This window comes from Penicillium longicatenatum (genome assembly GCF_028827895.1).
Source record: "Penicillium longicatenatum strain IBT 33135 chromosome Unknown contig_7_segment0_segment0, whole genome shotgun sequence".
In the NCBI taxonomy this organism is placed as follows: domain Eukaryota; kingdom Fungi; phylum Ascomycota; class Eurotiomycetes; order Eurotiales; family Aspergillaceae; genus Penicillium; species Penicillium longicatenatum.
The window spans coordinates 459,559-485,875 of NW_026643124.1; the positions used below are offsets into that span (position 1 = coordinate 459,559).

Here is a 26,317-nt window from a genome sequence, read left to right on the forward strand (position 1 = left end):
ATGCATCTCCGTACTGCTCAAAAATGAGATCTTAGATAGAGAAACCCTATCGGAATCGGAATATGACTGACCTTCTCCAGAGAGGACCTGACGACACCAAGGCAATCTTCCCGGAAACGCTGTCTAGCTCTGCCATTGCCCAACTCATACCATCTTCTGCCAATTACAGGCAGCCCAGATGGATTCTTCAGCTGTGTAGATTTCCACCAATAGCCTAGAAGGCAGATGACGAGTCCATAAAATATGTAGGGGCCGCTGAACTCCAAGTTTTGATATCTTGAAACCTTTTCTTTTAGACTGAAAGACATTTTAAGCAATGCCGTAACAATGAGATGGATTGAATGTTTGAGTAGGGGGAAAAGACCCTGCACGGCCTACGCTGCTTGAGGATAATTGTGAGGTGGAAAAGCGACCAAACCCCCTAGTCACCTACGTAATACCCCATAAATTAACTACGATTAACGCAGCTGAATAATTGATCCAGCATGCAATGTATGGGTTAAAATTTCTCTCTAGCTGGTAATATATACAGTTCAAGAGAAATACCGTGACCAACAGAAAACAGCTAGTTCAATTGGGTCTTAGCGTAAAAAGGTGCACGGCAATATTGAAAATCGATCGACATGTTTGATGAGGGGTCATCGCATCTTGAATGGATCCGCAGTTCAGCTCTCCATCCCACATACGACGCAAAAATTAGTAAAAGTCTCCGCAGCGCATTCTATTGGACAACCCGTACTTGCTCTGCCAAACTACCAACGGTCGGTACCTATAGGCTCAGGGAAGCCAAGGCAAATAGTCGATCGAAATGATATGTCACAAGTTGCAGAATGACGATCACGTCACACAAGATCCCAACAAAATGCGAAAGGGACTACAGTATGCACTGCAGTAATGCCCGGAATAATCACTGTGCCCGGTGGACTTTCATGCAAGTATAAAACAATCAATTCTGGGAGGCGATAGCACAATTCTCCACCATCTGAGAAAGTCCACTGAGTCCACATGTCCGACATGGACTGACAACGCTCTATCACATTGATACGTAGCGCAATCCCCTCGGCCCCTCCATGCCTCCACTTCTTTCCAGACTACCCTTCTAAGGCATTAATCCCATATTTATCAAGTAACAAGGCCTTTTGTAGTGCGGAAGCATTTCATATAAGTGTCAATTATTGGCTGATTCCTCGCTTCATTCACCTGGTCCTTTTTAATTAATTCCCTTACCAATCTCTGTCATTTTATCTTTTTACAACCCCATTCCCGGGCAACCACACGAACGTGACTCTTCAGATTTGCGAGAATTGCCGATATATTCTGCCATAATGTCGAATATGGACATTTCTCAGCTTATCAAGTCCATTGATCTCGTCACTTCTTCCGGTAGCCTCGAGACTGCGGACCCGCAGCAGCTAGCTCAGCTTTCTCAGGCTTGTGATCGATTGAAAAGTCGTTGTGAAACTCCTCTGGATAAGACACTGAGGCTCTCTTATACGGTAATATTTCAACTCCCCCGAATCGGGTTCTCCAAGTGTGGGTTAGGCTGATCGGCTTCAAGTGCCACCAAGCCATCACAGTTCGTCTTGCTGTAGATCTTAAGCTCTTTGATGCTATAATTAAGCGGGCTTCTGAAAGCGAAGATGGGAAAGTACGCGTTGGTCAGCTCTCTGAAGATGTCAAAGCGGATCCAAAGCTAGTTGGTAAATATCTGTCTCTTCCTACTACTCAAGGTCTTGCTCGGTGTTGATGAGAATTAGGAAGGATTATGAGGGCACTTGTGCCTTTGGATATTCTCAAACAACACACCTCTGATACCTTCTCATCCACGCGATTCACATCGTCCTATGTTTCGTCGTTCTGGATGTCTGGAGCGATAATATTCTTGTGAATATCCCTGTCCCTACGTTTCAAAAGTCAATATATAACTAACATATGCAGCACTCATATGTTTCTTTTCATCGCCCAGTTACCCGAATATTTCAAAGAGAAAGGATGGAAGAATCCAGATGATCATGATGACTGCCCATGGAACTTCGTACTTGGGTCCAAGCGTGGATATTTTGATTACATGGCGTCGAAGCCTTATTACCAAAACGCTTTCGACACAGTCATGGCATCCCCCTACCGTCGGGACGAGAAGAGCTGGGTGGATTTCTTCCCAGTTGAGAAGAAGCTACAGGTTCAGAGCCCCTCCGAGGTTCTTCTAGTGGATGTCGGAGGTGGTCGGGGTAAAGATCTCGCGGCCTTCCGCGAAAGGTTCCCCAACTTGCCGGGAAGACTTATTCTGCAGGATCTGTCTCATGTGACGGAGACCGCAGAAAGCTCCATGGAAATCGAGACTCAGGTTCACAATTTCTTTGATGAGCAGCCTGTTAAAGGAGCAAAGGCGTACTATCTCCGCACCGTTCTCCACGACTGGCCAGACAAGCAGGCCGTGGAGATTTTATCGAGGCTTCGTGAGGCAATGAGTCCCGACTCTTTGCTCTTGATTCACGAGAAGGCCATGCCGGAGACCAACATTCCATGGATGGCTGCAATTGGTGATATGACTATGATGACTGCTTTCGCAGCAGCGGAGCGAACCAAGAATGAATGGGAGATTCTGCTCAACAAAGCTGGGCTGAAGCTCAATGGGTTTTGGAAACCCGAGGGCTCTGATGCGCAGCAACAAGTCATCATAGAGGGTGCAGTCCATTCATGTGAATATTGTTAGCCTCGTGGTTTAGAGATTACTTGATTCCGAAAATTCAAACACATCCAAGGATGCATTGTTGATCTGTAATCTGCAAGACTTTACCTAACGTAGAAAGCCCACAGTGGTTGAAATAGTACTTTTATGGTGCAGTGCTACACTTGAGCCTCATGGGGCTCTAATCAGCACGAATTGCACTTGGATTATGCTTCTAAATCCCAAATACGATATATCTCGGTGAAATCCTGACGAGATGATACTGTCGTGACAAGCTCTCAAGTGCCACTGAGCCGGCAATCCAGCATTAACTGCCATTTGACTTTTAAGTTTTGCTTTGGGGGTTTTACTTTTCTCCAATCTCGGGCTGGTCATCGTGGCAGCAGAGGAGCGAATCGATGCGTATGTGTGGAGATAGGTTACTCGATGCACAGCATGGCACACCGCTCTTAGCCAAGACGTCCACCATTTCAATTTATGCCGGGGCATTACAATGCATGCATATGATATATGTATGTAGGTACAACATCTCATGTCTACCCCTCATTATATGTAACAATTGAAGTGGGGCGAGTATTTTGTAGGAATACATAAATTTACATGTAATTTACATCCGGACCATACTGCTGTAATTTTCAAGATCAAAAAATGTCAAGCCCTCCGGGGCTGGACTTGAGGAATGGAACACCTGCCTGGTCATTACCAATAGAATCAGATTATTGACTAATAAAGACACCAACTAAGGCCTTCGTTGAGATGATGGGTAGAAAGCAAACATCAATACTTGTGCAACCTTGGGTTTTGGAACCTCAATCGCGTCTTGATTCCCCGAAATATGTCAAATCTTCGGGGCTCTTCAAATTTAGTCTCTTTAATTAGGACACGTGTGTCTAAATTGATAAGGGAAGTCTACAATAGTAGCAATGTCTTGTTTAAGGCAACTGACATGCGAGCTGATCAGCGCAGCCTTCCCCCATACATGAATATACATGTCTTGTAGACGGGGAAACTATTCAAGTATGTAGGGATGATCCCAGAGAGGAAATCTGATGTGGATGACGATGACCGATCAATTGACAAGATATGTACGCATCTCAATCTTCGCACCAGGGTGTCATCCACATCTGGAATGAGTTTATTTCGTCCACTCGATCGCATGCAGGTCCGAGGTCTTAGGCCGATCTCTACTAGGTATCGATACTTCGCTAGCATCACTATCTCAGGCCATCAAAGCCAGTGTGTTGCAGGTGGCTAATTCCAAGATTTTCGTGCTTCCAGTACACTGGTTTCACTGACAGCTCCCACTTTTTCAATATGTATCTCAGCAGTCACGCGAGAAGCCTGCAGGTTCCTGTAGGTATCCCGATGGGTATCATCTTTGATTCCCGCGCTGCGGATAGCCTATTCCTTGTTCATCTTGGATTATCTTGGAGTTGACAAGCCTCTCTTTCGTATATCCTAGGCTCAAACCCTAAGGCGATATTTAATCTCATACAATCCTCCTTCCAATTGTCTCCGCATACCACTTTCTCGTACCCTTACTCATCACCGCGACACAATGCAAGCCGTTCGTGTCCACCCAGCGCCTTCTGGATCCGCGCCATACACACCCTCCAACCCCGCGCCATCTACAGCGCTCAATCTTGATCAAAATGTTCCCATCCCCAAGCCCTCCCAGCCAGGGGACATCCTCGTTCGCGTCAAAGCCACATCCATTATCCGTGACATGCTAACCTGGCCGGAGACCTACGCTCACGAGTACGCCATTCTCGGCAGTGACATTGCTGGAGTTGTGACCGAGGTCCTTTCGCCTACCAGCAAGTTCAAGCCAGGTGATAACGTCTTCGGTATGACAGATGTAAACCGCGCGGCTACATGGGCCGAATACACGATCGCCAAAGAGGATGAAATCGCGCTGAAGCCGACTGCCTTGAGCTTCGCCGAGGCTGCAGCCATGCCACTCAGTGCTTCAACGGCGTACGAGGCCTTGTTCGAGCATGCCGGCATTCCTCGACCCACTGTGGATGAGCTCCGCTCGCGGTCCGCACGGATCAAAGACCGCCGCGTGCTAATCACCGGAGCAGGCGGCGCTCTCGGCCTATATCTCGTGCAAATGGCTGCAGGTGCTGGCGTAACTGTAGTTGCCGCGAGCAGCTCGAATTCTCGCAATGGTGAATTTCTCCGGGCCCTAGGTGCAGACGAAGTGGTCGAGTATAGCATGCTGGAGGAACATCGAGGGACATTCGACGTTATTATTGATGTTGTCGGGGGTGATTTGTTGAAGAAATGTTGGGGCTATGTAAAGGAGACAGGGGTTTTGATTTCGCTGGAGTCTGCCAGCTATGATTTTGTTGAAGAGCATCGGAAGCTCGGGCTTTGTAAGGATGGAGTTCGTGCGGTCTTTTTCGTCGTCAAAGGCAGCTCGGAAGCCTTGCGCTACATTGCTGATGCAGTGGACGCAGGTGCCCTTCGGTCATTTGTTGTGGACACATACCCGCTCACGAAAGCGCGAGAGGCGTATGATCTTGCGAATGGGCGGTATTCTGGGCGTGGGAAGTTCATTCTCAGTATTTGATTATGAAAATTGGTTAATTTGGGATTGCGTTGTCTTCTTTCATCATCATTGCAGCTGGCTCTGACCTAAGACGTTGACGATATCTTCCTACATGAGAATATTTTAATAGCTTGTGAAAGTCTGAATGATCGGATGGCAAGCACTTCGGCAATTAAAAGGAGACCAAAGAGAAATTAACTCCAACACTTCCCTGGTCAAATTTAAGCGAGGTGCGAAGGTTGGGGCTTCTGCAACGTCCCAGTCGATTCTCCGACCGGCTGATGGGCCTTGAAACCTCGAATTCGTTAAGATTATGAGTCCACGCAGGATATCGTATGCTCTCAGAAAAACGCAAGACACCTCAGGAATAGGACTTTTGCGTACAGTAGGATGTCCAAAAGAGACGAATGACGGGACCCATAGGTATTTGAACTAAAGATAAGCACTGCTGCCATATCAGATCGCTCCTCATTAACGCTGCTTTCGTCGCTGCATAAGCACAGCCAAAGGTACATCGTCCTCATCATAGAATTCCACGTCCTCGTCAACGCCAAAGTCACGGAGTCGCTCTCCTTCGGCATTCCGCCAGGACTCCTCGCCTTCATCAGAGTCATCGCCATAGACTGGTCCAGGTCCTCGGTCTTCATCACTCTCATAGGCTTCCTTTTCGAATCGATCGTGGAATCGCTTGCGTCGTTGAACTTCAGAATATGGCCTGCGGCGATCGATATCTTCTGCCTGGCGCTGTCTGAATGCCTCAAGGGTATCTCGGGCAGATGAATATGATTGTAATGGGAAGTCATTAGGATCTGGTCGGCTTACTGGCCAAGGAATACGATCTGGATCAGGCGGTGGCCATGAGGATCCAGGATCTATACATACCCAGTGGTTAGCATTACTCGTTACGAAGCATCGGCTGACATACCCTCAAAGCCATTCGTTTCAAACTCCCACCCAGTGCGACGGTCAGGGGTAGCTGCTAATGGCCAAAACCAGCTGAGAATCTATATGCGGCGTTAGACAGATTTTGAGATTTCGAACGGTGAAACGAACGTTTGCGCTTCCTCCCATTCCCTCTTTGATGTTGGTCCAAATTCCAATATCATACGGAAACTCATGCTTCTTGATTCGGACTTTTATCCCACCTGGTCCGTCGAGATGACCACCAAGAACACGGGCTCGTCGGACGAGTGTATCGTGTCGTTCTATCTCCCAGGATTCAATGGTGGTCATATTGAAGATAAGCGAATACAAGCTTCGCACAAGGAGAATTAACAGAGCGAAGACAGTCAAGCTGTTGACAACGAACAAAATAAATAGATGTCCTAGTTGCACAATAGAGGGACCCATATACTGGAAAAGTCAGTAACTGGGATTGAAAGAAGAATAGACTGCTTACACTGGGTAGGTTTCGGTTACCCCAGACAATAGACGCACGGCTCCAGAGAAGGGTCTCGAGGTAAGACATGCCAACTGTTGCGTAGAATAGAAAACGGATAAAGTGGGGAAAAGTAAAATGTGATACGCAATTGGAGGTCCACGGGCAATGGTGATCCATTTTTGGAATACACCTAGATCGATGTTAGTACATACCACGCAAAATTTGAGCCAAAGCAGCCTTGTGATATTATGCAACCTTTGACATGTCTTGCAATGATGTGCCCGCAGTGGCTTGTAAGCCTCACATCTACGGCACCATCGCTGCCGACCCGTGGCAGGCTCCTTCTCCTGCTTGTCGGGATTTGCTGAATTTTGATCTGAAGGTAGCCGACCAGGGTCTACATAGCAAGCTCGAAAGTAGCATATCCAAATGCATAAAGCGAAGATGTTGATTTTCCAGACTTCATCTCTCCGGAGTGGTGCATCCTCGAACCGCAGAAAGAAGTACTGGGATGAGTAAGCGAGAAAGCTGATCAGCACGCTGACCGCTGGGATGGCCAGCTGCGATATTGAGAAGTCATCGCGCATTTTTGACCTGACAACTTGCTACAATAGAGACGAGAAGGAAGAGTGAAGTCCGTGGACGTGTTGTTTATGGGGTGATGACTAAGCGGCACTGGGCGCTGAGGTCTTGACAACTGCACTGGCAAGCACGCCAACAGGACCTATATCGACATGGTCTTACATTTCCATCTCTTGGGTGCAGTATAAAAACCCTTGATACAAAGAAACACCTGACACGGCGAAGACAAAAGCACTTCAATGTCCGGCCACGAAATCTACGAGCTTGCAGAGTCTCAGTGACGATCGCCACCGCTTTGCTGACTAAGTGCGATTTCGAATTGAATCACGTCCAGCATTTGTTTTCATAAACTCTTGCAAAATGTTTCATTGTTTGCCCAAGATTCTTCCTTTTCATGGTACATCCCATCTTAATCAAGTATCTGATGGGATCAAAGCCATGTATGTTTGATATACAGCGCTCATAATGCCGATTGAGGCCCTCCCCCCGGCCACAGTCAGGGCAATCGGATCTACATCTGTGATCTCCGATCCTTGTTCTGTGGTCAAGGAACTCATCGACAATTCTTTAGATGCTGGGTCATCTTCAGTAATGATCGAAATCTCGTCAAACACCGTGGACGTGATACAACTCAAGGACAACGGACATGGTATCCCAACTGAAGACCACCCATACGTCTGCAGACACACGTATACCAGCAAGATTCAAACCCTTGACGATTTGAAAAACGTTGGTGGAATGTCCTTTGGCTTTCGTGGGGAGGCATTGGCCAGCGTGGCTGAGATGTCTGGCTGCATCACTATTACCACCCGTATCGCTTCAGAAATTATTGGGTCGTCTCTGAAATACGAAAGGGACGGCCAGCTATCTCAGTATGTGGAGCTTGGTACATACTCCTGTGAACTGTGTAATTAACACTCTAGAAGGTCCCAGCCGGCATCTCATCCGGTCGGCACGACTCTCCGTATTGCTCACTTTCTCAAGCACATTCCGGTCCGCAGGCAGGTAGTCTTGAAGAGTGCTACCAAGATCCTCACGAAAATCAAAAAGCTGGTTCAAGCCTATGCCATTGCTCAACCTTCTAAAAGGTTCTCGTTGAAAGTTCTCAAAGCGAAAAATGAAAACCAGAACTGGATGTATGCGCCGAGTACTGATGCGACACTCTCCGATGCGGCCGTCAAGACATTTGGTCGAGAGTTGTCATCGTGTTGTGTTATCAGGGAACTCTCAGCCGGATCTTCATCATTGCAAAGTGACCCAAATAAGGATGGATACGGTGTCGTGGCTTTTCTCCCAGGCCCAGATTCAGGTGATTTTCACTGTCGACTGCTCAGGCGACATGCTGACCTTGGCAGATATCTCCAAAATCAACAACTCAGGGCAGTTCATCAGTGTGGATGGACGGCCATTGTCTGCTACCGCCGGCATTGGTCAGGATATTGCAAAACTTTTCAAATCTTACATCCGTGCTATTGCGTCAAAGCATGCAGTGACGAGGTCGGTCACCGACCCGTTCCTTTGTCTCCAACTTAGCTGCCCACGGGGCTCATATGATGTTAACATCGAGCCGGGCAAAGATGATGTTCTCTTCGAGGATCGAGACGTCGTGGTTTCTATCATAGAAGATCTGTTCAATGAGCACTACGGACCACTCGGGGATTCTCGGCCAAAAAGTTCAGTGAAAGACAAGTCTTCCCGTACCAAAAAGAGCGATCAATTTGACATCATGCTGGCTCGGAGACCATTGACCGAAGTTTCCACGAAATCTACGCAGATGATAGAGAAACCTTCCCAGTCTGCAGTCATCCAGGGGGCTCCATACTCTGAAGCTCAGTCCCAAACGGCCACCTGGTCCGCGAGCCAATCCAGTCAAGAACCTTTGATGCGCTCAGTGGAAAGTAGGAAGCCTCGTTCTGTTAACCCTTGGTCTGTCACGGGCATGAATGCATCCTTACGTACCCCGAGAAGGGACCTTGCTCCTCAGTCCAAAAGTCCAGAACTTGGATGGGTTGAATCATCGCCGGGGGACATACGCCCTACGAAATCTCGGAGGAATAGCCAACCCTCGCCTCCTGAAAGTCCCGAACTCACAAGTCCCTCCCTTTCGCGACTGGTGTCAACATCTCCCACCAACCAGCGACGACAGTCCCAAGCACGGCAACCGCAAAGCCCTCCAATTGAGACAAACTCAACGAGTAATTCCAGAAAGGCAGCAAGACAACGTGATAAAGAACGGTATGGCAATGGGGCGCTGGACACCTGGTTCACCCGAACCACACAAGTCTCCCTCGGCGAAGACTCCGTGGTCACTGCGCAAGAGGAAGCAATTCCAACTATTTCCCAGCTTGCTTGCGAGAGATTTGGGGCTCAATCTAACGACATTGAAAGTGGGAATACAGTTGGCAAGGAAAATTCTGGACGTGAGGATCACGTATTAGAACATCATTTACCTTCGCCATCTCAAACTGACCAACACACCGGTGAGGCTGGCTATCAAGGCTCTATGGACAGCGGTCGTGGATTCCCAGTTCTTGAGAGATGGGCCGCCAATCTTCGAGAAGACTTCAATCCAGATAAGGATTCAGAGGTGGAAAGGGCTCTTGACTTCGAGAGACGCAAGAAAGAAGCGATCCAAAATTATCGCGCGCGCCAGGCCACAAATAATACGCTACCAAGCTCTCAAGCTAGTTCTCATGGCCCGCACCACAATCGATATATGAAGGCCAAGGCTGCTTTGGCATCAGATCGACCGTTCGCCCCAGAAACAGAGTATAATAGCTGCTTTCCTCTTAATGATCCTAGAGAATATCTCATTCGCCAAAATGCTCGAGGGTTGCCTAAGGATAACACCAAGATCCGACACGTTCCTAGCAGCAAATTGCCCTTCGAACATATACCCGAGGGGTACGATATTCACGATCTTGGTCTATCCTTATCAACTGATTTACTGCATGTGAAGAAGGCCTTCACTTTAATGGCTACTCATGATTCTTATACGCACGACGGAAAGGAAGACAAGCTTTCCGCATCAGCTGTGGAATCTCAAGCGCCAGCCTGGAATGCTCGAATTAACACCATGATCAAGAAAAAATATGAAGCCAAGGAGGCACGAACCGCTGATCTGAAGATTGATTTTTCTACTTTCATTGATCATCTCAAGCTTTTTGATGCCTGATCTTTTATTTGCTCTAATATTCGCCTCTATTCTAGCGAGTATATCCTATATTTGCTCCAACAACGCCTTTAATGCCTGTTCAATTTTATAGCCAGCATGTACACTACTCGATATACTTTACTGATTTATCTCAAATGAAGACATTTTTTACAAATCCCGATGGCTTTGAAACCTGATTTGCGGATGAAACATTCCGGGGCACGTCGTTACATAAGATTGACATCACCACATGAGCAATACACAACACCTCCAAAGACGCCAGCTTTTTTTTTCTTAATTGTCGCGTCGAATTCACCAACTCAGTGCGATACTAATTGGGCACTTTGGCAACATGGATGTGGTGAACAAAGTGGCTGAACATGGACCTAGGTCTTCCAGTCCCCTCCAACCACCTCCATTCCACACATTTCATCCCGAAGTCCATGGAACCACCGGCAATATCGGGATATTGAAATCGACAATTCTCCCCTCATTCAGTCTATACTCTAGCCTTTCGGTTGCAACTTTTGTAGCAGCCAAAAAAACCGACCGTGTCGAGCTGAAAGACTGGCTATGGCCATCAAGCCAAGTCCTCAACGCATGGTGGAGTGCCGTCGGGCGAGATATGTACAAGAATAATGTTACATTCTATGCCGCTTGGGGCAAGCTCAGCTGGACAGAGAAGCTCCTTCTTGGATCGGTTACAGTTTGGGGCATGAGACTATTTGCCCGTATCGCGCGTCGGTCTGTGGTTCGTGGGAAAGATGATTCGCGGTACGAGGCGCTCAAGAAAGACCCCGGGTTTTGGAGAACGGCGCTATTCAAATTGTTTCTCCCAGAAGCTGCTATCCTGTCTATTATCTCCTTGCCTTTTACGCTGCCATTCAACTGGAGTGGGTCCACTGTTTCACTCGGTGCGGAATGTTTGAATAAGATTCGCGCTTTCGGTGTTGGACTTTTCAGTGCTGGGTTTGCACTGGAGGTCATGTCTGATACTCAACTCGAGCTTCATCGTGAGGAGCGAAACGATCTATGTCGAGACGGAGTGTGGAGTCTAGTCCGACATCCGAAGTAAGTACCTCTCGAGTTTCAGTGTCTTTTTACTTTTGACTAATTTCACTAGCTACCTTGGCGATACTCTGGTGCATATCTCATTTGCCGTTCTCAACTTGGCCAACTCTTTCAACCCCGTCGTTTTCCTTGGGCCACTTTCGAACTATCTATTCCTCCGATTTGTTGGTGGCGACAAGCAGACCGAGGCTAGTCAAGAAGAAAGGTACCAAGCCAGTGATACAGAAAAGCTCACACAGCTCCGAGAATGGCAGCGTGAGAAAAACAGTTTCTGGCCATCACTGCGAGATTTAGTTAGCCCGTGGGCTTTGGCTGTCTATAGCTGCGGATTCATGGGTGCTTTCGCAGAGGAAGTGGTAAGGACTAGATACAACCTGTCTTGAATTTGACAGACAATGCAATTCCATTCTATGCAAATATTTCGGAAGAGGTTCCTAATAACCCTTTCCTCCATATTGGTTAATTAAAGGCAACCCCTTCGCCATGCGGTCCAAGTTGATTCGAAGAATTTGGAGCGAGCGCCAGAAATACTCTCTACCCGCTCCACTGATGTGCGGACTAATCTGCACATTTGGCGCATCCCAAAGAGGATGATCGGCAGGTAAGGGTTCAGGGTTTGTAACGTCAAGTGCCGCACCACCCAGCTGCCCAGACTTCAAGGCCTCGATCAATGCATCTTGGTCAAGCACCTTTCCACGTGAGATGTTGGTCAGATATGGCTTGACGCCAGGGTTCTTAGAGTTTTTAGCTAAGAGCGCGTATTCCTCATGACCCAATAGATGGGTCGTCTGAGGGGTAAGCGGGACAGAGACGACCAGGTGATCTAATCCGAGTGAGAGGAAGTCATGAATAGAACTCTTATCCGTGCCATGGTGCCATGATACGGGGATTGTTCCTTCAGGATCTCCAGTTCCTGGAACGATAAACCCGTTATCGCGGCGTGACTCGGGTGTTGGGCGTGGAGAAGCCGTGTAGGCGTAGACGGTCATTCCCATTGCTTGAGACACACGGGCGACTGGCAGCAGTTAGCGAATTTGTTCTCACTCTATTTTGAGGATATCGGACATACTCTGTCGGCCAATACTACCATATCCCAAGATTCCAACTGTCTTGCCAACTTGGTCGTAATTGGTTTGCATCCACGGGGTATCTTTATCCCATCTGTGCTCCTTCTGTGCCTCGTATGTCAAATTGTATTTCCGAGCGGAGACGAGCCAGTTCATAATGGTCCATTCAGCAATTGGTGGGCCGTGGATACCAGAACTGGTAGTGAACGGGATGAGACCACTCTTCAGAATAGGGTTATTCATAAGATGGTCCAGACCCGCGGAGAACGTGTGGACAACCTTCAAGCTATGCGCATGTTAATAGAGCGAATACGGAGGTGAAGGCCTCGGTTCCTTACTTTTCGGCATCCTCGGGTTCTGGCAAGTTGACATATGTGACAAGTATAGTCGCCTTGCGGAATAACTCTACAAGCAATGATCAGTATGTATAGTGAGGTTTTTGTCCTTCAGGATCGTGACATACCACTCGGTACCTTTGCGCCCCGGATCGCAGGGAACATGGTAATCTCGACATCGGCAAACATCTTGCGAATGACCTCCAACAGCGAATCAGATAAGTCATAGTTCAGAATAATGAGCACATGCTCGCTGGGAACTGGCGCTTCACCCATTTTGACAATGCAGAGATGTGACAGGAGCTGATATGAAAAGTCGCGAGACACGCATTTTGAACATGTCAATGGAAGGCGGGGTGGGGGCCCCGCAGCCGTTTGAAGCTTGGAATCGGTGATAGGCGAGGCTGCTGATAAAGATAAGATGATGTGATTCGCTGTCCCGGTGTGGAGAGGAAATGGTTATTGGTGAGAGCATTATGGTGCTCGATTGCGCCAGGTTGAGTGGATGCCTGATCAACCTGGCATCAAGGTACGATGCAATGGGCGTGGCCAATGAGCATAGAATCAGTTTCCCAGGTGCACGTACTACGAAGGCAGTGTTGGATCTGTCCGCTTCGAGATTGATTCGAAGCAACAGTGGATACGACGAAACCCGATTGGATCCGAGCCATGGATGGGCTCGGGAAATGCGAATTCGCATTTGTCATTGACCGGACATTCACCAGTTGATTCTATGCGTTGATATTCCTCTTTCCTCTAGAATGATCATCCACCTGTGCCTCCCCTTTCTCCTCCGGTATACGCTCCAAAGTGCGAAGATTGGACTAGCAAGTAATCGCAAATGGGTACTCAGACCAAGAAGGAAGGCGTGCGCATTCTAGCTGTTCGTAAAAAACCCGGAATCTCTTTCCCTTTAGAGTTCCAGTCACCCCTTATCAACAATCTCGCCAAGCCAAAGCTCCTATAACAGTTTGGGTCTGAGCCATTCGTTTTTAGCGCATTCATTCTAGCCCAATCATGGGCGTAAAGCATCATCACAAAAGACGGACAATCAAACCGCAAAACAAGTCCCTCCCCGTTTTTCTCGCTCCGCCCATTACACTCTTCAGGATCCACGCCAGTGGGACTCCGCGTCAGTGAGCAATAAAGATTGAACAATCTATGATTCTCTCAGGTTCCCGATAAGCCACACGATCGAGATCAATGAACTTTCTGATTCCCCGTGCATACAACAAGACCGCACGGACTAGATGGATAAACGGCACTTTCACTGCAGTCTCCGTGCAGGTGGAGCTAACATCCCGTGCGAGTAGCTCCACTCGGTTCACGCTCATTCCCGAGTTTCTGCAGAATGTCAATCTCAAAATGATCCGACTGGACCCTGAGCATATTGTAGGTTTCGCTATTGAAGCCCATGGTGACAAATCATCAAATCATGTTGCCAGCTTGTCGAGCCGTGATGCTGCATCGAATTGCCGTCGATCTTGATTTACCCCTGATGTTCTACGCCTAAAGGCGCCGGCCAAGGCCGTGCCATCGATCGACATTCCTCCTTTTCTAGATCGCGATGGGCCGTGACTGCACTACTTTAGACCCCACGGTTCTCGATTTCACGAGGCACCCGTGCAGATCTTCACCGCAATTGACGCCACGACCGAGTGACCAAGCCTTAGTCTGCATTTCAAGTCATAATGCTCGGTTAGTTCGTCCTTAAAGTTCAGCCGTCGTACACGCGGGTCGTTGCTCGACATGCGATTCCATGGTGCCCGACCTGTCATAATTGAGATCGAGTCTCTACACCCACCCTCCCACCAGACCCTGCAGCTTTGGCGTCTTTTGCTTGCCACATTGGGTATTAATCACGCTCATCATGGTTCCGTTCGCGCTGAGGTGCATCATCAGACTCCATTCTAGCCGTCAGTCCATTTCACATATGCAGTTAGTAGGATGTCATATGCACAGCGGGACTAGACTCTTCTGCCATTCGCAACTACAAATGTACTTCCATCCCCCTTTTCCCTTCGCTGTGACGCGTTACTATTTGCATTTTTCCTTTGTTTCCCGGGTCAGATTATACGCCTAGCCATGACCGAATCGCAAAAAGACAAGACCCTTTTGCGCCGAGTGGTCGAGGCCGCTCTCAATCGCCACGAAGACGCCTACCCACCCATGGCTGCACACGCTACCGCTGCAGCGGCTCGGAAAAATAGCGGTTTTGCAAACAAAGGCGACGTGGAAGGGCAACAATGGAAGATTGGGACAAGTCAACCCGAAACACTTATTCCAGCCAACGATAAGCTGCTTATCTTCCGCGCCTTGACCGGTATCGACAGCGTCCCCGCCCTCACGCAGGGAGGCCATCTTCTCCGAAGCGCGCCCAACGTCGGTATCTATACGCGTGTCATTCGTAACGAAACCAAAGCCGCGCGGGGATACCGTCTCTTCAACTACATGATCAACGTATGTTTGGGTGTCCAAATTGTCGTCGCCGCGGCTTTAACAGCGCTCGGCGCAGCAAGTGGTCCACATTCCGCCATCACGGCATTCGGCGCCATCAACACCATTGTGGCTGGTATCCTGACTTATCTGCGTGGATCTGGTCTTCCTGATCGCTTGAAAGGCTACCAAAACAAGTGGAAGCACATCCGCGAATATATTGAACAACGCGAACGTGAATTCTGCTTGGTGGGTATTGATCTCGACGTGCAAGAAGAAGTCTTTATCGTGGAGAGCATGTACCAAAGCTTGAAATCGGAAATGGAAACGTCGCGGAGTGCTGGTGATAGCCAAACACAACAGCCAGATGATCCGAGGATTCGGCGGTCTCTTCTTCCCACGCATAATGAGCTCAGTGGTCAACGGCCATCGGTGACTCCGGCGAAACGTTCTACGGCGTTGCATTCGCACGATGAGGAACCAGTTAGCCCAATCACTATTCCTGAGAAGACATATGAGCACAACTAAGCTCTTTTTCTTGATGGTTTCCTTACTTTAATCAACGCCCATACTATATTTATCTGGCTGCCCGCCCTGGAAGTGGAGTAGGCTCCCGACCCATTCGCGAGTGGGGAGGTTTGCCGCTTCTTCGCGAGTTACTCGCAAGTTACACTTCTAATTGGAAAGTCCCATGTTATGTACTATTTCCTCACGACTTTAATTGCGGAAATTGGTTGGTGTCCATGTCGATACTTCCGGAAATGGAGACATGGACGTGAACCCAGCTAGGCAGGTCACGGATTACTACGATGGCCATGGTCAATCATGTTATAATGTCTAAATATATACGAAAATTCACATCTGGTTTCATATTTACACTCTTCAATGGCTGTGGTTACTTACCGCTGCATAGCCATCTTTCGCAAAGGCTTAATTCAACGTGCATCGCAGAGCGCACATCAGTCAAACTCTGCAGCCTACAGAGTATCCAGCTACGAGACCATAACGAAAGAGGAAAGATGTCTTAGACACGCTACAAATAAGAACACAAATTAATAAACGTCACAGCCCGAAGTTCTGACGATTTTATCCCTCCAGCGCAAAAGGTAAATTTTCTCCGCGACCCACGCCAAACCCAAATCCGGCACCCGCCGCGACGAAAACCATCCCACCAGATACAGCAGCGAAAATCTCCGATCCCAAAAACCAAACGCAAAGCACACGGAGCAGGGCACATATATCAAATAAAAATGCTAGAAATCCATGAAGCGACGCCCGCCGACGCCCAGGACCTCGCAGAGGTATTCTTCGCGGCATTCTCAGATCCTTTCAACAGAACCATGTTCCCGCCCACAGCAGAAGTGAAAGGCTGGATAGCTGACACCTTCTTTAACGCAAAGGGACTTGCATCTGAACATGAGGTTACCTTGACGGCGACAGATGATAACGGAAAGCCCGTGGTATTCGCGAAATGGGTACGCCCCTATCACGCCGCTGCAGATCTCGATCTGCAGTCTCATGATGCCGTGGGCGGGTGGCCTGTGGGGAGTGATAAGGATCTCTGTGAATCTTTTTTTGAAACTATGAGTGACCATCATCATAAGTTGATGGGAGATCGGCCTCATTATTGTGAGACTTCTTTGCTTTTTCAATGATATCATTTTGTGCTGTTACATTACTAACTGGTGCAGATCTTGAGCTGTTGGGTGTACATCCCTCTTACCAGGGAAAGGGTCTTGCTTCCAAATTGTTGAAGTGGGGATTGGCCAGGGCGGATGAAGAGGGTGTTGAGGTTTATCTTTCCAGTTCTCCGGATGGGAAGTTTGTGTATGAGAAGAATGGGTTCAAGTCCTACGAGTCATTTTCGCCATTCCCTGGGTACGAGCAGTTAGATATGGTTCGGCCGGCTCAGCAATAGAAGTTCGCGTTTGGCGACTACGGTTACGATGGACTTCTTACCTCACGCTGGAAGCACCATGGTCATTAATCACTATCAAGCTATTCCAAATATAGTACCAGTAGAATTCGACTGGCAAACTTACATCCCCATTTCTCATAATCTCTCATGATCATATCCCATTTTCATTCATAAGATGCGCAATACATCGATCTCCTCGTTTAAGCAGATGCCATGGCTTGTGTCTCAGGCAAAGCAATCCAAGCACCAGCCATGACAATCCAAATAGCACCACAGAACCAAAAAGGTCCACCGCCTGAGACAACAGTGCTATTAAACGTAGTGATGATACACGCAATCATTCCAAAGAGACCCCAGAAGAAGCCCATAAATCCGAGTGAAAATCCACGAGTCGGGGTAGGGAAGGCCTCAACGGTGTAAATTGTGAGGGTCGCAAAGCCGGCGAAGTGTAAAAAGCTCAGAACACACTCAAAGCCCAGGAGTGCATTTCGAGACTCAGAAACAGCAGATACTAGCATGAACAGTCCAGTCAAAACTGCAATTCCAGCACCTGTGGATTTGCGTCCGATTCCCTTGACTTCCATCAGGAGGGCCGCGACGACCGGGCCTGGGATGGCGCAGATGGCGATATACACATAGCGACTGTACAGATACGGAGTATTGACTGTTGTGGCGGTGACTTTGCCCACGCCACTGTGCTCAGCGAGGTAGTTGCCGATGTAGGTCTTGTAAAGGATGAATGTCAAACCCATGACCGCCCATAGGAGGGTAAGGCATAGTGTGCCGACAGGACCAATGGAGGACACCAGAGCCTTAGTGCGAGACTTGGTGCGCAATTCGGCTTCAGATCCGTCGATCGTAGAATCAATGCGCGCGAAGGATGCTTCGGTGATCCAAGTCTGTCGCTTGTTGTGTTGAGCAATATCCTTGACTAGCTGGGTAGCCTCGGCATCACGACGACGGGCTAACAAGAACTTGGGGGTCTCGTAGAAGGCCAGTGCGAAGCGGCAGAGATACAGGAACAAGGTGATGCATCCGAAGGTCCACCAGACATATCGCCAGCCTTTGTTACTGACATAGTGGCAAGAGGCACTGCTGCTGCTGCTGCTGCTGCTCGAGGAGCCGGAGTGCGCACGCTTGTGGCTGGTAACTGAGAACGCACCACTCTTTTCGTCAGGGCCAGTACCACAGGTGTAAATCGCAATGAAAGCCCTGCGGTCGATTAGTACCGACATTCAAGTTTCCTCTTTTTTCGTCACTCACCAGCCTACAGCCGACGCGACCAATTGTCCTAATCCCCAGAATACACCTTGCATGGCGACCAAGAATTGATGGGATGCAGGGAGCGACTCCAGAAGGATCATGGCATCAACGCTCTTGTTGCCGGCCACAGCAAAGCCGACGACAAATCCCACGACGGAGAGTCCAGTGAACGAGGGCATGCCTGCACCAACCAGGCCTCCCATTCCCATAAGCACGATCGTGCTCGTGAACATCCACTTCCGACCCAGCACGTCGGACATCATCGGCCAAAGCGTCCCACCGACGGTCAAACCGACAAACAAGGTGATGAATAGGTAATCTTCATTATTACCCGAGAAGAAGAACTGGGCTTCATTACTAGCAGACGGGGCAATAACCAAAAAAGACATAACCCAGAACTACCAACGTAAGTATCCCATGGATAGATAAAAACACCAATCAGACTTACACTATCAAGGAACCACCCCACACCGGTCATTAAAAACAGAAGCCACTGATACTTCCCCATCCCAACATCCAATAAAGCCTGATTTAGCAGCTGAGCCTTAGCCGCAAAAACAGCATCAGTTCCAGCATGAGTCTCAAGTGTATCGATCTTCAACCCAAATAAATTCTTATACTCCTTCTCAGAACGAACACCATATTTCGACGGCTCGCCTTTTTCAACATCGTTCACCAACGTAGAAGCGAATGCACTCTGTGCCTCGATATTCCGACGCGGTGTGATCGAGTCGTCCTCGCTAGACATCTTGAGATAGTCGATGCACGAGGTTGAACAAATTCAGGTCCGGGGTAGAGGAAAATGAAGATAAATCAAAACATTTGAGTCGAAAATTCTCCGCTCATTACCCCACCTCAGCGGGTCTTTTATACCTCTGCAGATTAATGTATGAAAGGGAGGAAAAGTTTGCTCATGCCACCGAGCTAAGCTCTCGCCAAGGAAAAGAAAACACCGAGACCGAGCTCGGCGGGTGGGTTGGGAACCTCCTCCGCTAGTATACATGTACCTGCCTTGGTTTTTACCCAGCAGAAAGTAATTGAATCCACGGTGAACGGAGGTCTCCGCGGAGAAAAGCTTCACGCGCAATAGATTTCGTTACGATGCGGAAAGTACTCTAATCGGTTTAGTGTTACACCCAAGTCATCGAATTACTAGTACTAGGATCCGCGGACTTGTGAGGAATGAAACCATTATCAATCGAAGATGTACAGAATACATGTATTTCAAGCTTGATAAGAAATTAACGGCTACCGAACTTCCTTTCTCCGAGGATGGGCAGACTGGGGATGGGGTGAGGGGTTGGGTTGATATGAAGGGCGTGCTTTGTGGGTAGAGGAAGAATTCTCATCCGGATTAAGGATTATGATTGGCGTTCAAGCAGTCTGTTGGAGATAGTTGTATGAAATAGGACTAGTTTGTGGGCCGCGCAAGCTGCTCGGGTTTAAGTTGATGGGTCTTCTCTATGTCTGATTAAGACGGGAGAAGGGGGTCCTCTACCTATGTAATCTTGCTGGGTTTGCGCTTAGTTTGAGTATCTAGATCATATAAATGTAAAAATCTTTCGTTGATTTTTGTTTGCAAATAGGATTTAGAAGGTGAATAATGTAAGTGAAGCTTAGAAAGTTAAAGCCGAGATTCGGGCGATATTGCTCAATTTGGCCGCATCGGTGTCGCTTGGCGTTTCTTGGTCTCATTCTGCGTTACTCTGAGGACGTGGGGGCCTAACTCAGATCCCATATGAATAGTCTCAATGGAATCAGTCGCCAATGACTGGGTAATGTATAAATATGGAAGAGCAGGGGCGATCCCAGGACAAAAACAGAAGGGGTAGGAAGATGATCCCCGCCTCGAAGAACGAAGTTCTTCTTTCAAGAAGATCTGGATTGTTTCTTCTCGTATGAAGTACATAACATTCTCCTAGTAAGGTGAATTGCCCTCTTTCCTACGTCAAAAAAATGACAAAGTTTCATACGATCCTATATATGGTGCCGACATCAAGTAACAGGCCTTTGAACCAGGTCCCACGCGGCAAACAAGTTAGACCATGTCGTAAACTTTGAACTTGGAATTGTTCCGATTCGCCAATTCGCCAATTCGCCAATATAAGAGATCAAAGTTTGGAATTCAAGGCTTTGCTACTATACTCTCATTTCGACTGGAAAGTAAGAGAAGAGGCATTTACCCACAAGCATAGCTTATAGTCTAATGGTCGCTTAGCGTTGGTATAAACGGGTTGATCCATGATGAAAAAGGCTTAGTTTCCGCTTCTATACATCAAGAAATCAAGTGAAATGAACCTTCGAAGGAGTTGTTGGTACAATTTGAGCTTCAACCCCACCGTTTGCTTACAAATTTCTCGATGACTTCATGCGGGGTCGACATGGAAGACATAAAAGACACCAGCAATCAAGAATACATCGATACTCAAATTCAAAAGAGCTTGTAAGAGGTATTACACTAAGCTCAGTGATCAATCAACAGATCTACCATTCATTCACGACACGTTCTGACCTCGCGTGTTGACGTCTAAAATACAGTTACGCACGGTAGTAACCAATCACACAAAATGACCAAAATTTTCCTGTGAGTCCCATCATTTGTGCCGCAAGAACTATTCTTACCTACTCATAGCACCGGTGTAACTGGCTATATTGCCGGCGACGCCTTAGCCACCCTGGTTTCAAGGCACCCAAACTTCTCCTACTCTGCACTGGTTCGCAGCACAGCAAAGGCAGAGCAGGTCAAAGCCCAATACCCGAACATCCGTATTGTTCTTGGTGGTCTTGACGACTCAGCACTCCTAGAGCGAGAAAGTGCTGCCGCAGACATTGTCCTCCGTGGGTCTCCAGCAAGTCTCATCGGACCAAATAATTCGCTAACATTAATCAACAAAGATGCAGCAGATGCCTCCGATCATGCAGGCGCTGCAAAGGCAATCGCAGCAGGTCTAGTAGCCGGCCACACAAAAGAGAATCCTGGGTACTGGCTACACACAGGTGGAACAGGGATTTTAACATTCGAGGACAGCGACAGCGGTATCTATGGCAACAAGAGCGAGAAGGTTTACGACGACTGGGACAGGGTAGAGGAACTCCTCACACTCCCCGACCATGCATTCCATCGCAATGTAGACCAGCTCGTGCTAGAGGCCGGTTCGAAACATGCAGATGTCCTTAAAACCGCCCTAATTTGCCCGCCGACTATCTACGGTAATCCCTGAACACCCACCCCCACGCCAGCGAGATTGGCGGCTAACGCTGCTCTAGGTCGCGGCCGTGGACCATGCTCGCAACGCGGTCGACAGGTGTACGAACTAGCGAAAGTAACGCTTCAGTTACAAAAAGGTCCGATCATTGGAGCAGGGCAGTCGATCTGGAACAATGTCCATGTTCACGATCTAAGCGATGTTTATTCGCTGCTTGTTGATGCAGCGATTGCAGGCCGCACTGATGAGGGGCTCTGGGGTTCTGACGCTTACTATCTTACCGAGAATGGGGAACATGTCTGGGGAGAACTGGCCCAGCAGACGGCAGACGTAGCCGCCAAAATGGGGTACCTGCCAGAGGCGAAAGCCGAGCCAATCGATCTGGAAAGTGCCAAGAAATACGCTGGCTTTGAGTCGCTCAGCTGGGGGATGAATTCGCGTGGTCGTGCCCGACGCGCACGGGAATTGTTGGGGTGGAAGCCTTCACGCCCCAGTCTGGTGGCTCAGTTGCCGACTATCGTCCAGAGTGAGTGGCAGGCTCTGCAATAGGAGCTGTTTTCCCAAGGGGTGATATGGATATTCAAGTCGCTATGGGCAGTGTGACGTGACGTCATAGTATTGGCCAGTTTCAAAGCTGCATTGACCTCGCAAGGCATCAAGTAAAGTGCGGTGTGGTCTGGCACAGAGGTGTTTTTAGTTTCTTATATTTCCTGCTTCTGCAGTCGGAGCCCATGTCAGATTCAGCGAGTCTGGCCCGTTTGGTGACGAAGTCGGTTTTAAATCCAAGTAAATCAAAGACGAGTTTCTCACATAGCGTAGAGTTTTCGATCACTCTGTCGTGGTTCCTGTAAGACTTCGCGCCACAAAAGACATTAAGGCTGCATTGCAGTCTTGTCGGGACAAACAGCATAATCACAGGAATCGGCGGGTTTGGACACCCCAACTCCTATCGACTGTCTACGTGACCACAACGATAGGATAGCGCTTACGAGTTCAGACAAAGAGACTCATAATCTAACGAAATCCGGCTGGGTCCATTCAAATCTGATCGGATATTTACTTCAGTCCGCGGACCCGCGGGTCCTTTACGAGGGAGATTACACCGATCGCCGTGTCGGCGGGTATTTAGCCCGAGTCTTGGCAGATTTTAATCACCAAAGTCCACTTTACAACACCTCCACCAGCTGTCTGAGGCTATCAGGATGAGCGTATCCCGGTATGGAGCTTTGCGACGGGTGAACCCTTTTCTAAATGGGGATCATTTGAACAGATATGTGGATCCTTAGTTTCTTTAACATGGGATTTAAGCGTCCGGCTTAAATCCGGTCTGTTGTATATAGCCTTTCTGTAATGCACCCCCTTACCTTGTTCTATTGTTCATTAGCTGAGCAAGCGGCATATGATCGCCTTAGTCTGTGATCGCTCAGACATTCAGCAACATGCCTTCTTCATTTAATCCATCGTCCGTTGGGTCGGAGAAGCGAGGTCCTCTTACAAGTCATAGCAGACCGTCTTCTGTTATGACAACTGATCCACCGCCAGGTGATGGATTCAAGCTTGGTCAACGAGGCAAACTCGTGTTTTTTACTTTGGCTGTGCTAGTCTTGATGGCGGCTTTGGATGGGACTTCTCTTTCGGTAGCTTTACCGGTATGTATTCCAGCCGCAATACCTAGATTCAAGCTTACGATTTCAGACCATCTCCCAAGAATTAAATGGAACTGCTATAGAGGCCTTCTGGAGCGGAACTTCCTTCTTGTTAAGTTCTACAGGTACGCGATCCCACTATTGTTTGCGCCAGGTTCATCGCTAATATCCAACAGTATTCCAACCGAGCTTCGCATCTCTCTCCAACATATTCGGTCGCCGCCCTATGGTCCTCATTGCGATTCTGTTCTTCTGTATCGGCGCAATTGTGTCTGCTGTTGCAAAGAACTTCACCTATATGCTCGTGGCCCGAACCATCCAAGGAGTAGGCGGTGGTGGAATCATCGCCTTAAGCGAAGTGATTATCACCGACATCGTGCCATTGCGGTATCGCGGACAATATTTTGGAATTATGAGCGCAATGTGGAGTCTTGGATCTGTCACAGGTCCCATTCTAGGTGGCGGATTTGCCGAGAATGTTACTTGGGTGAGAAATTACATTTTACAACGGACCAAATTACCGCGAAATATACTAATAGCTCGTCAGCGCTGGATCTTCTACATCAACTTTCCCTTCATCGGCATTGGAGCAATCTTCGTCTTCCTCTTCCTGAACCTGAAGGTCCTGCCTGGCTCTCTCGTTGAGAAAATTCGCCAAATCGACTACGTCGGAACGATCCTATTCGTCGGAAGTCTGTCATCATTCCTTATCCCGATTAGCTGGGGCGGTATCTCTTACGCATGGAGCTCGTGGCATACACTCGTTCCATTGATCATCGGCATAGCAGGTCTATTTGTCTTCGCATTTTACGAGTATCGTTTCGCTTCCGATCCCATCATCCCGCCTATGATCTTCGTGAACCGCACAGCAACGGTTTCATTCATTGGGAGTGTCCTCCAAGGTCTGATTCTGTGGTGCACGCTCTACTATCTACCATTATACTACGAAGCCGTCAAGGGATTCAGCCCTATTCTCTCGGGTATCGCTCTTTTCCCTGAGACGTTTACTGTTGCACCCAGTGCAGTCGTTGTTGGTATCGTGATCACTATTACTGGACACTACCGCTGGGCTATCTGGCTGGGTTGGAGTGTGTCAACCATTGGACTGGGTTTGATGTGGTTGATCAAAGTGCAGACCAGTACCTATGGCTGGATCCTGTTGAATATCGTCCCAGGATTGGGGCTGGGCATTCTGTTCCCATCAATCGGATATGCGGTTCAAGCATCCGCTGAACCGGAGAACCTGGCTATCGCGGTTGCTATGTTCAGCTTCTTCCGTGCCCTGGGACAAGCTATTGGTGTCGCGGTTGGTGGTGTTATCTTCCAGAATCAGATGTATAAGAATCTCCTGAAATATCCTGCTCTTGCGCCTATGGCTAGCGCCTATAGCCAAGATGCATCAGGGTTGGTGCAGGTGATCAAGAATATGGCTGAAGGTTCGACGAAATCGCATTTGAAGGAGGCTTATACCGACAGCCTGCGCATTGTCTGGGTGGTCTGTTGTGCTATCTCCGGAGTGGCTTTGCTATTCAGTCTGTTGACTGAGTCTTATGACCTGGACAGAGTCCAGGAGACTTCCCAGGGTCTCCGCGATGAAAAGGACAATATCGACGATGAGAAAGACCTTGAGGCTCGTGCCGACCAGGCCATGCAGCAGGGAAACCCGCTGGCATGGTAGAACAGAAACCGTGGAAGGGAAGCTTGACGATTGACGACATTGTATAGAACATATCAATTTAGCCATAATAATTAAATATACATCCTCACTCACGCGTAATGCGATCCATATCTCGAAGTCCCATTTCTCTCCAATGCAAACTCCTCCAGGTCATCCGTATACCCAACCCCCCGAATCAACGTCTTAATCCCCTCGCCACGCGCCGTGGTCTCCCACGCCTCAACGACATCCTCAAAATCAACAATGTCAGTGATAAGCGGCTTCAACTCAATCTTCCTCGTAAAGGCCAACTCGAGCGCCATCTTAAAATCCCCCGCCCCATACCGATGACATCCCTTAACACTGATCTCGTTCTCCGAGACAGTGGCAATCGGGAAAACAACATTCTTGTTTCTAACTCCTGTCTGCACGAACGAGCCACCAACCCTCAGCGAATGAATAGCCATCTGAATGCAAGCCTCGACTCCCGTAGCCTCAATAGCAACATCGAAGCCAGGCACATCGGACTCTGTAAAATGTGAGCTCCGATGCATCCCCCTCAAACACTGCGCATTCTCCTCCGACGAAAGGGACTGGTTTGGTATAGCGGTTGAAAACGATAAGCGTCCATTCGGAACAAACGAATGGGCAAAATCAAGCTTTTCCCGATTGATATCCACGGACATTACAGTCGAAGCGCCGAATTCCCGTGCCACAGCCGCACATAGTAATCCTATTGTTCCGGCGCCGAAAACAACGACCTTATCGCCAGGTTGTACGCAAACCTGGCGAACAGAATGTACAGCCACACTGAGCGGCTCAATCAAGACAGCCTCGTCAAGTCCAAAGGATATGCCCACACTAGGCGGGATCTTGTAGCAGCAATCAGCAGGGATTTTGTAATACTTTGTCAACGTCCCATGGAAAGGCGGGGACGCAGCGAACTTCATCAACGGGCACAAGTTGTATTTTCCTAGTTTACAGCGACTGCATAGTCGGCATGGTGCACCTGGCTCGATAGCGACCGGGTCACCTGGTTGCAGGTTTAAGACTTCAAGACCGACGTCGTGGACGATGCCAGAAGCCTCGTGGCCCAGTACTAGAGGCTCATCTTCCGAGACGTAATTATTTTTGACGCCGCCATGAAGCCAGAAGTGAACCTGGAATTAATTTTAGCTTAAGGTTGCTTTTGGGGGCCGTGTTGTGCATGGTGCGTACGTCACTGCTACAAGCGCCTATGTAGGCGATGCGGACGATCACATCGTGGGGGTTTTCTATGATTGGGAGGGGCTGATCTTCAAAACGGACATCGCCTGGTCCGTAGAGTAGACAGGATGGGTTTTGCATGGTGGACAGTG

At 48.5% G+C, this 26,317-nt stretch overlaps 12 protein-coding genes across 12 annotated transcripts; 8 read left to right on the top strand and 4 right to left on the bottom strand.

The window, feature by feature from the left end:
• Positions 1-1,325: 1,325 nt before the first annotated feature.
• Positions 1,326-2,713, top strand: N7484_010449 (uncharacterized protein; the record flags this gene model as incomplete). Its single annotated transcript, XM_057120836.1, has 4 exons — positions 1,326-1,496; positions 1,559-1,700; positions 1,758-1,884; positions 1,939-2,713. 4 exons carry the CDS (start codon positions 1,326-1,328, stop codon positions 2,711-2,713), a joined length of 1,215 nt encoding a protein of 404 aa, XP_056966590.1.
• Positions 2,714-4,247: 1,534 nt separating this feature from the next.
• N7484_010450 (NADP-dependent oxidoreductase) lies at positions 4,248-5,264 on the top strand (the record flags this gene model as incomplete). Its single annotated transcript, XM_057120837.1, has 1 exon — positions 4,248-5,264. The coding sequence occupies one exon, from the start codon at positions 4,248-4,250 to the stop codon at positions 5,262-5,264; it is 1,017 nt and encodes a 338-aa protein (XP_056966591.1).
• A 450-nt stretch (positions 5,265-5,714) lies between these two features.
• Positions 5,715-7,211, bottom strand: pfa4 (putative palmitoyltransferase with autoacylation activity Pfa4; the record flags this gene model as incomplete). Its single annotated transcript, XM_057120838.1, has 5 exons — positions 5,715-6,115; positions 6,169-6,247; positions 6,297-6,596; positions 6,643-6,716; positions 6,929-7,211. The coding sequence occupies 5 exons, from the start codon at positions 7,209-7,211 to the stop codon at positions 5,715-5,717; spliced, it is 1,137 nt and encodes a 378-aa protein (XP_056966592.1).
• A 460-nt stretch (positions 7,212-7,671) lies between these two features.
• Positions 7,672-10,381, top strand: N7484_010452 (putative DNA mismatch repair protein; the record flags this gene model as incomplete). Its single annotated transcript, XM_057120839.1, has 3 exons — positions 7,672-8,078; positions 8,130-8,515; positions 8,562-10,381. 3 exons carry the CDS (start codon positions 7,672-7,674, stop codon positions 10,379-10,381), a joined length of 2,613 nt encoding a protein of 870 aa, XP_056966593.1.
• A 331-nt stretch (positions 10,382-10,712) lies between these two features.
• N7484_010453 (DUF1295 domain protein) lies at positions 10,713-11,814 on the top strand (the record flags this gene model as incomplete). The annotated part of the gene is made up of 2 exons (XM_057120840.1): positions 10,713-11,431; positions 11,484-11,814. 2 exons carry the CDS (start codon positions 10,713-10,715, stop codon positions 11,812-11,814), a joined length of 1,050 nt encoding a protein of 349 aa, XP_056966594.1.
• Positions 11,815-11,865: 51 nt separating this feature from the next.
• On the bottom strand, positions 11,866-13,109 carry N7484_010454 (D-isomer specific 2-hydroxyacid dehydrogenase family protein; the record flags this gene model as incomplete). Its single annotated transcript, XM_057120841.1, has 4 exons — positions 11,866-12,446; positions 12,501-12,784; positions 12,837-12,903; positions 12,962-13,109. The coding sequence occupies 4 exons, from the start codon at positions 13,107-13,109 to the stop codon at positions 11,866-11,868; spliced, it is 1,080 nt and encodes a 359-aa protein (XP_056966595.1).
• Positions 13,110-14,918: 1,809 nt separating this feature from the next.
• N7484_010455 (uncharacterized protein) lies at positions 14,919-15,797 on the top strand (the record flags this gene model as incomplete). The annotated part of the gene is made up of 1 exon (XM_057120842.1): positions 14,919-15,797. The coding sequence occupies one exon, from the start codon at positions 14,919-14,921 to the stop codon at positions 15,795-15,797; it is 879 nt and encodes a 292-aa protein (XP_056966596.1).
• A 722-nt stretch (positions 15,798-16,519) lies between these two features.
• On the top strand, positions 16,520-17,187 carry N7484_010456 (uncharacterized protein; the record flags this gene model as incomplete). The annotated part of the gene is made up of 2 exons (XM_057120843.1): positions 16,520-16,898; positions 16,961-17,187. 2 exons carry the CDS (start codon positions 16,520-16,522, stop codon positions 17,185-17,187), a joined length of 606 nt encoding a protein of 201 aa, XP_056966597.1.
• A 200-nt stretch (positions 17,188-17,387) lies between these two features.
• Positions 17,388-19,198, bottom strand: N7484_010457 (uncharacterized protein; the record flags this gene model as incomplete). Its single annotated transcript, XM_057120844.1, has 3 exons — positions 17,388-18,399; positions 18,451-18,848; positions 18,899-19,198. 3 exons carry the CDS (start codon positions 19,196-19,198, stop codon positions 17,388-17,390), a joined length of 1,710 nt encoding a protein of 569 aa, XP_056966598.1.
• Positions 19,199-21,017: 1,819 nt separating this feature from the next.
• N7484_010458 (uncharacterized protein) lies at positions 21,018-22,205 on the top strand (the record flags this gene model as incomplete). Its single annotated transcript, XM_057120845.1, has 3 exons — positions 21,018-21,034; positions 21,083-21,660; positions 21,718-22,205. The coding sequence occupies 3 exons, from the start codon at positions 21,018-21,020 to the stop codon at positions 22,203-22,205; spliced, it is 1,083 nt and encodes a 360-aa protein (XP_056966599.1).
• An 890-nt stretch (positions 22,206-23,095) lies between these two features.
• N7484_010459 (uncharacterized protein) lies at positions 23,096-24,980 on the top strand (the record flags this gene model as incomplete). Its single annotated transcript, XM_057120846.1, has 4 exons — positions 23,096-23,305; positions 23,352-23,427; positions 23,479-23,789; positions 23,850-24,980. 4 exons carry the CDS (start codon positions 23,096-23,098, stop codon positions 24,978-24,980), a joined length of 1,728 nt encoding a protein of 575 aa, XP_056966600.1.
• An 89-nt stretch (positions 24,981-25,069) lies between these two features.
• Positions 25,070-26,306, bottom strand: N7484_010460 (NAD(P)-dependent alcohol dehydrogenase; the record flags this gene model as incomplete). The annotated part of the gene is made up of 2 exons (XM_057120847.1): positions 25,070-26,119; positions 26,178-26,306. The coding sequence occupies 2 exons, from the start codon at positions 26,304-26,306 to the stop codon at positions 25,070-25,072; spliced, it is 1,179 nt and encodes a 392-aa protein (XP_056966601.1).
• Between the last annotated feature and the right edge of the window lie 11 nt (positions 26,307-26,317).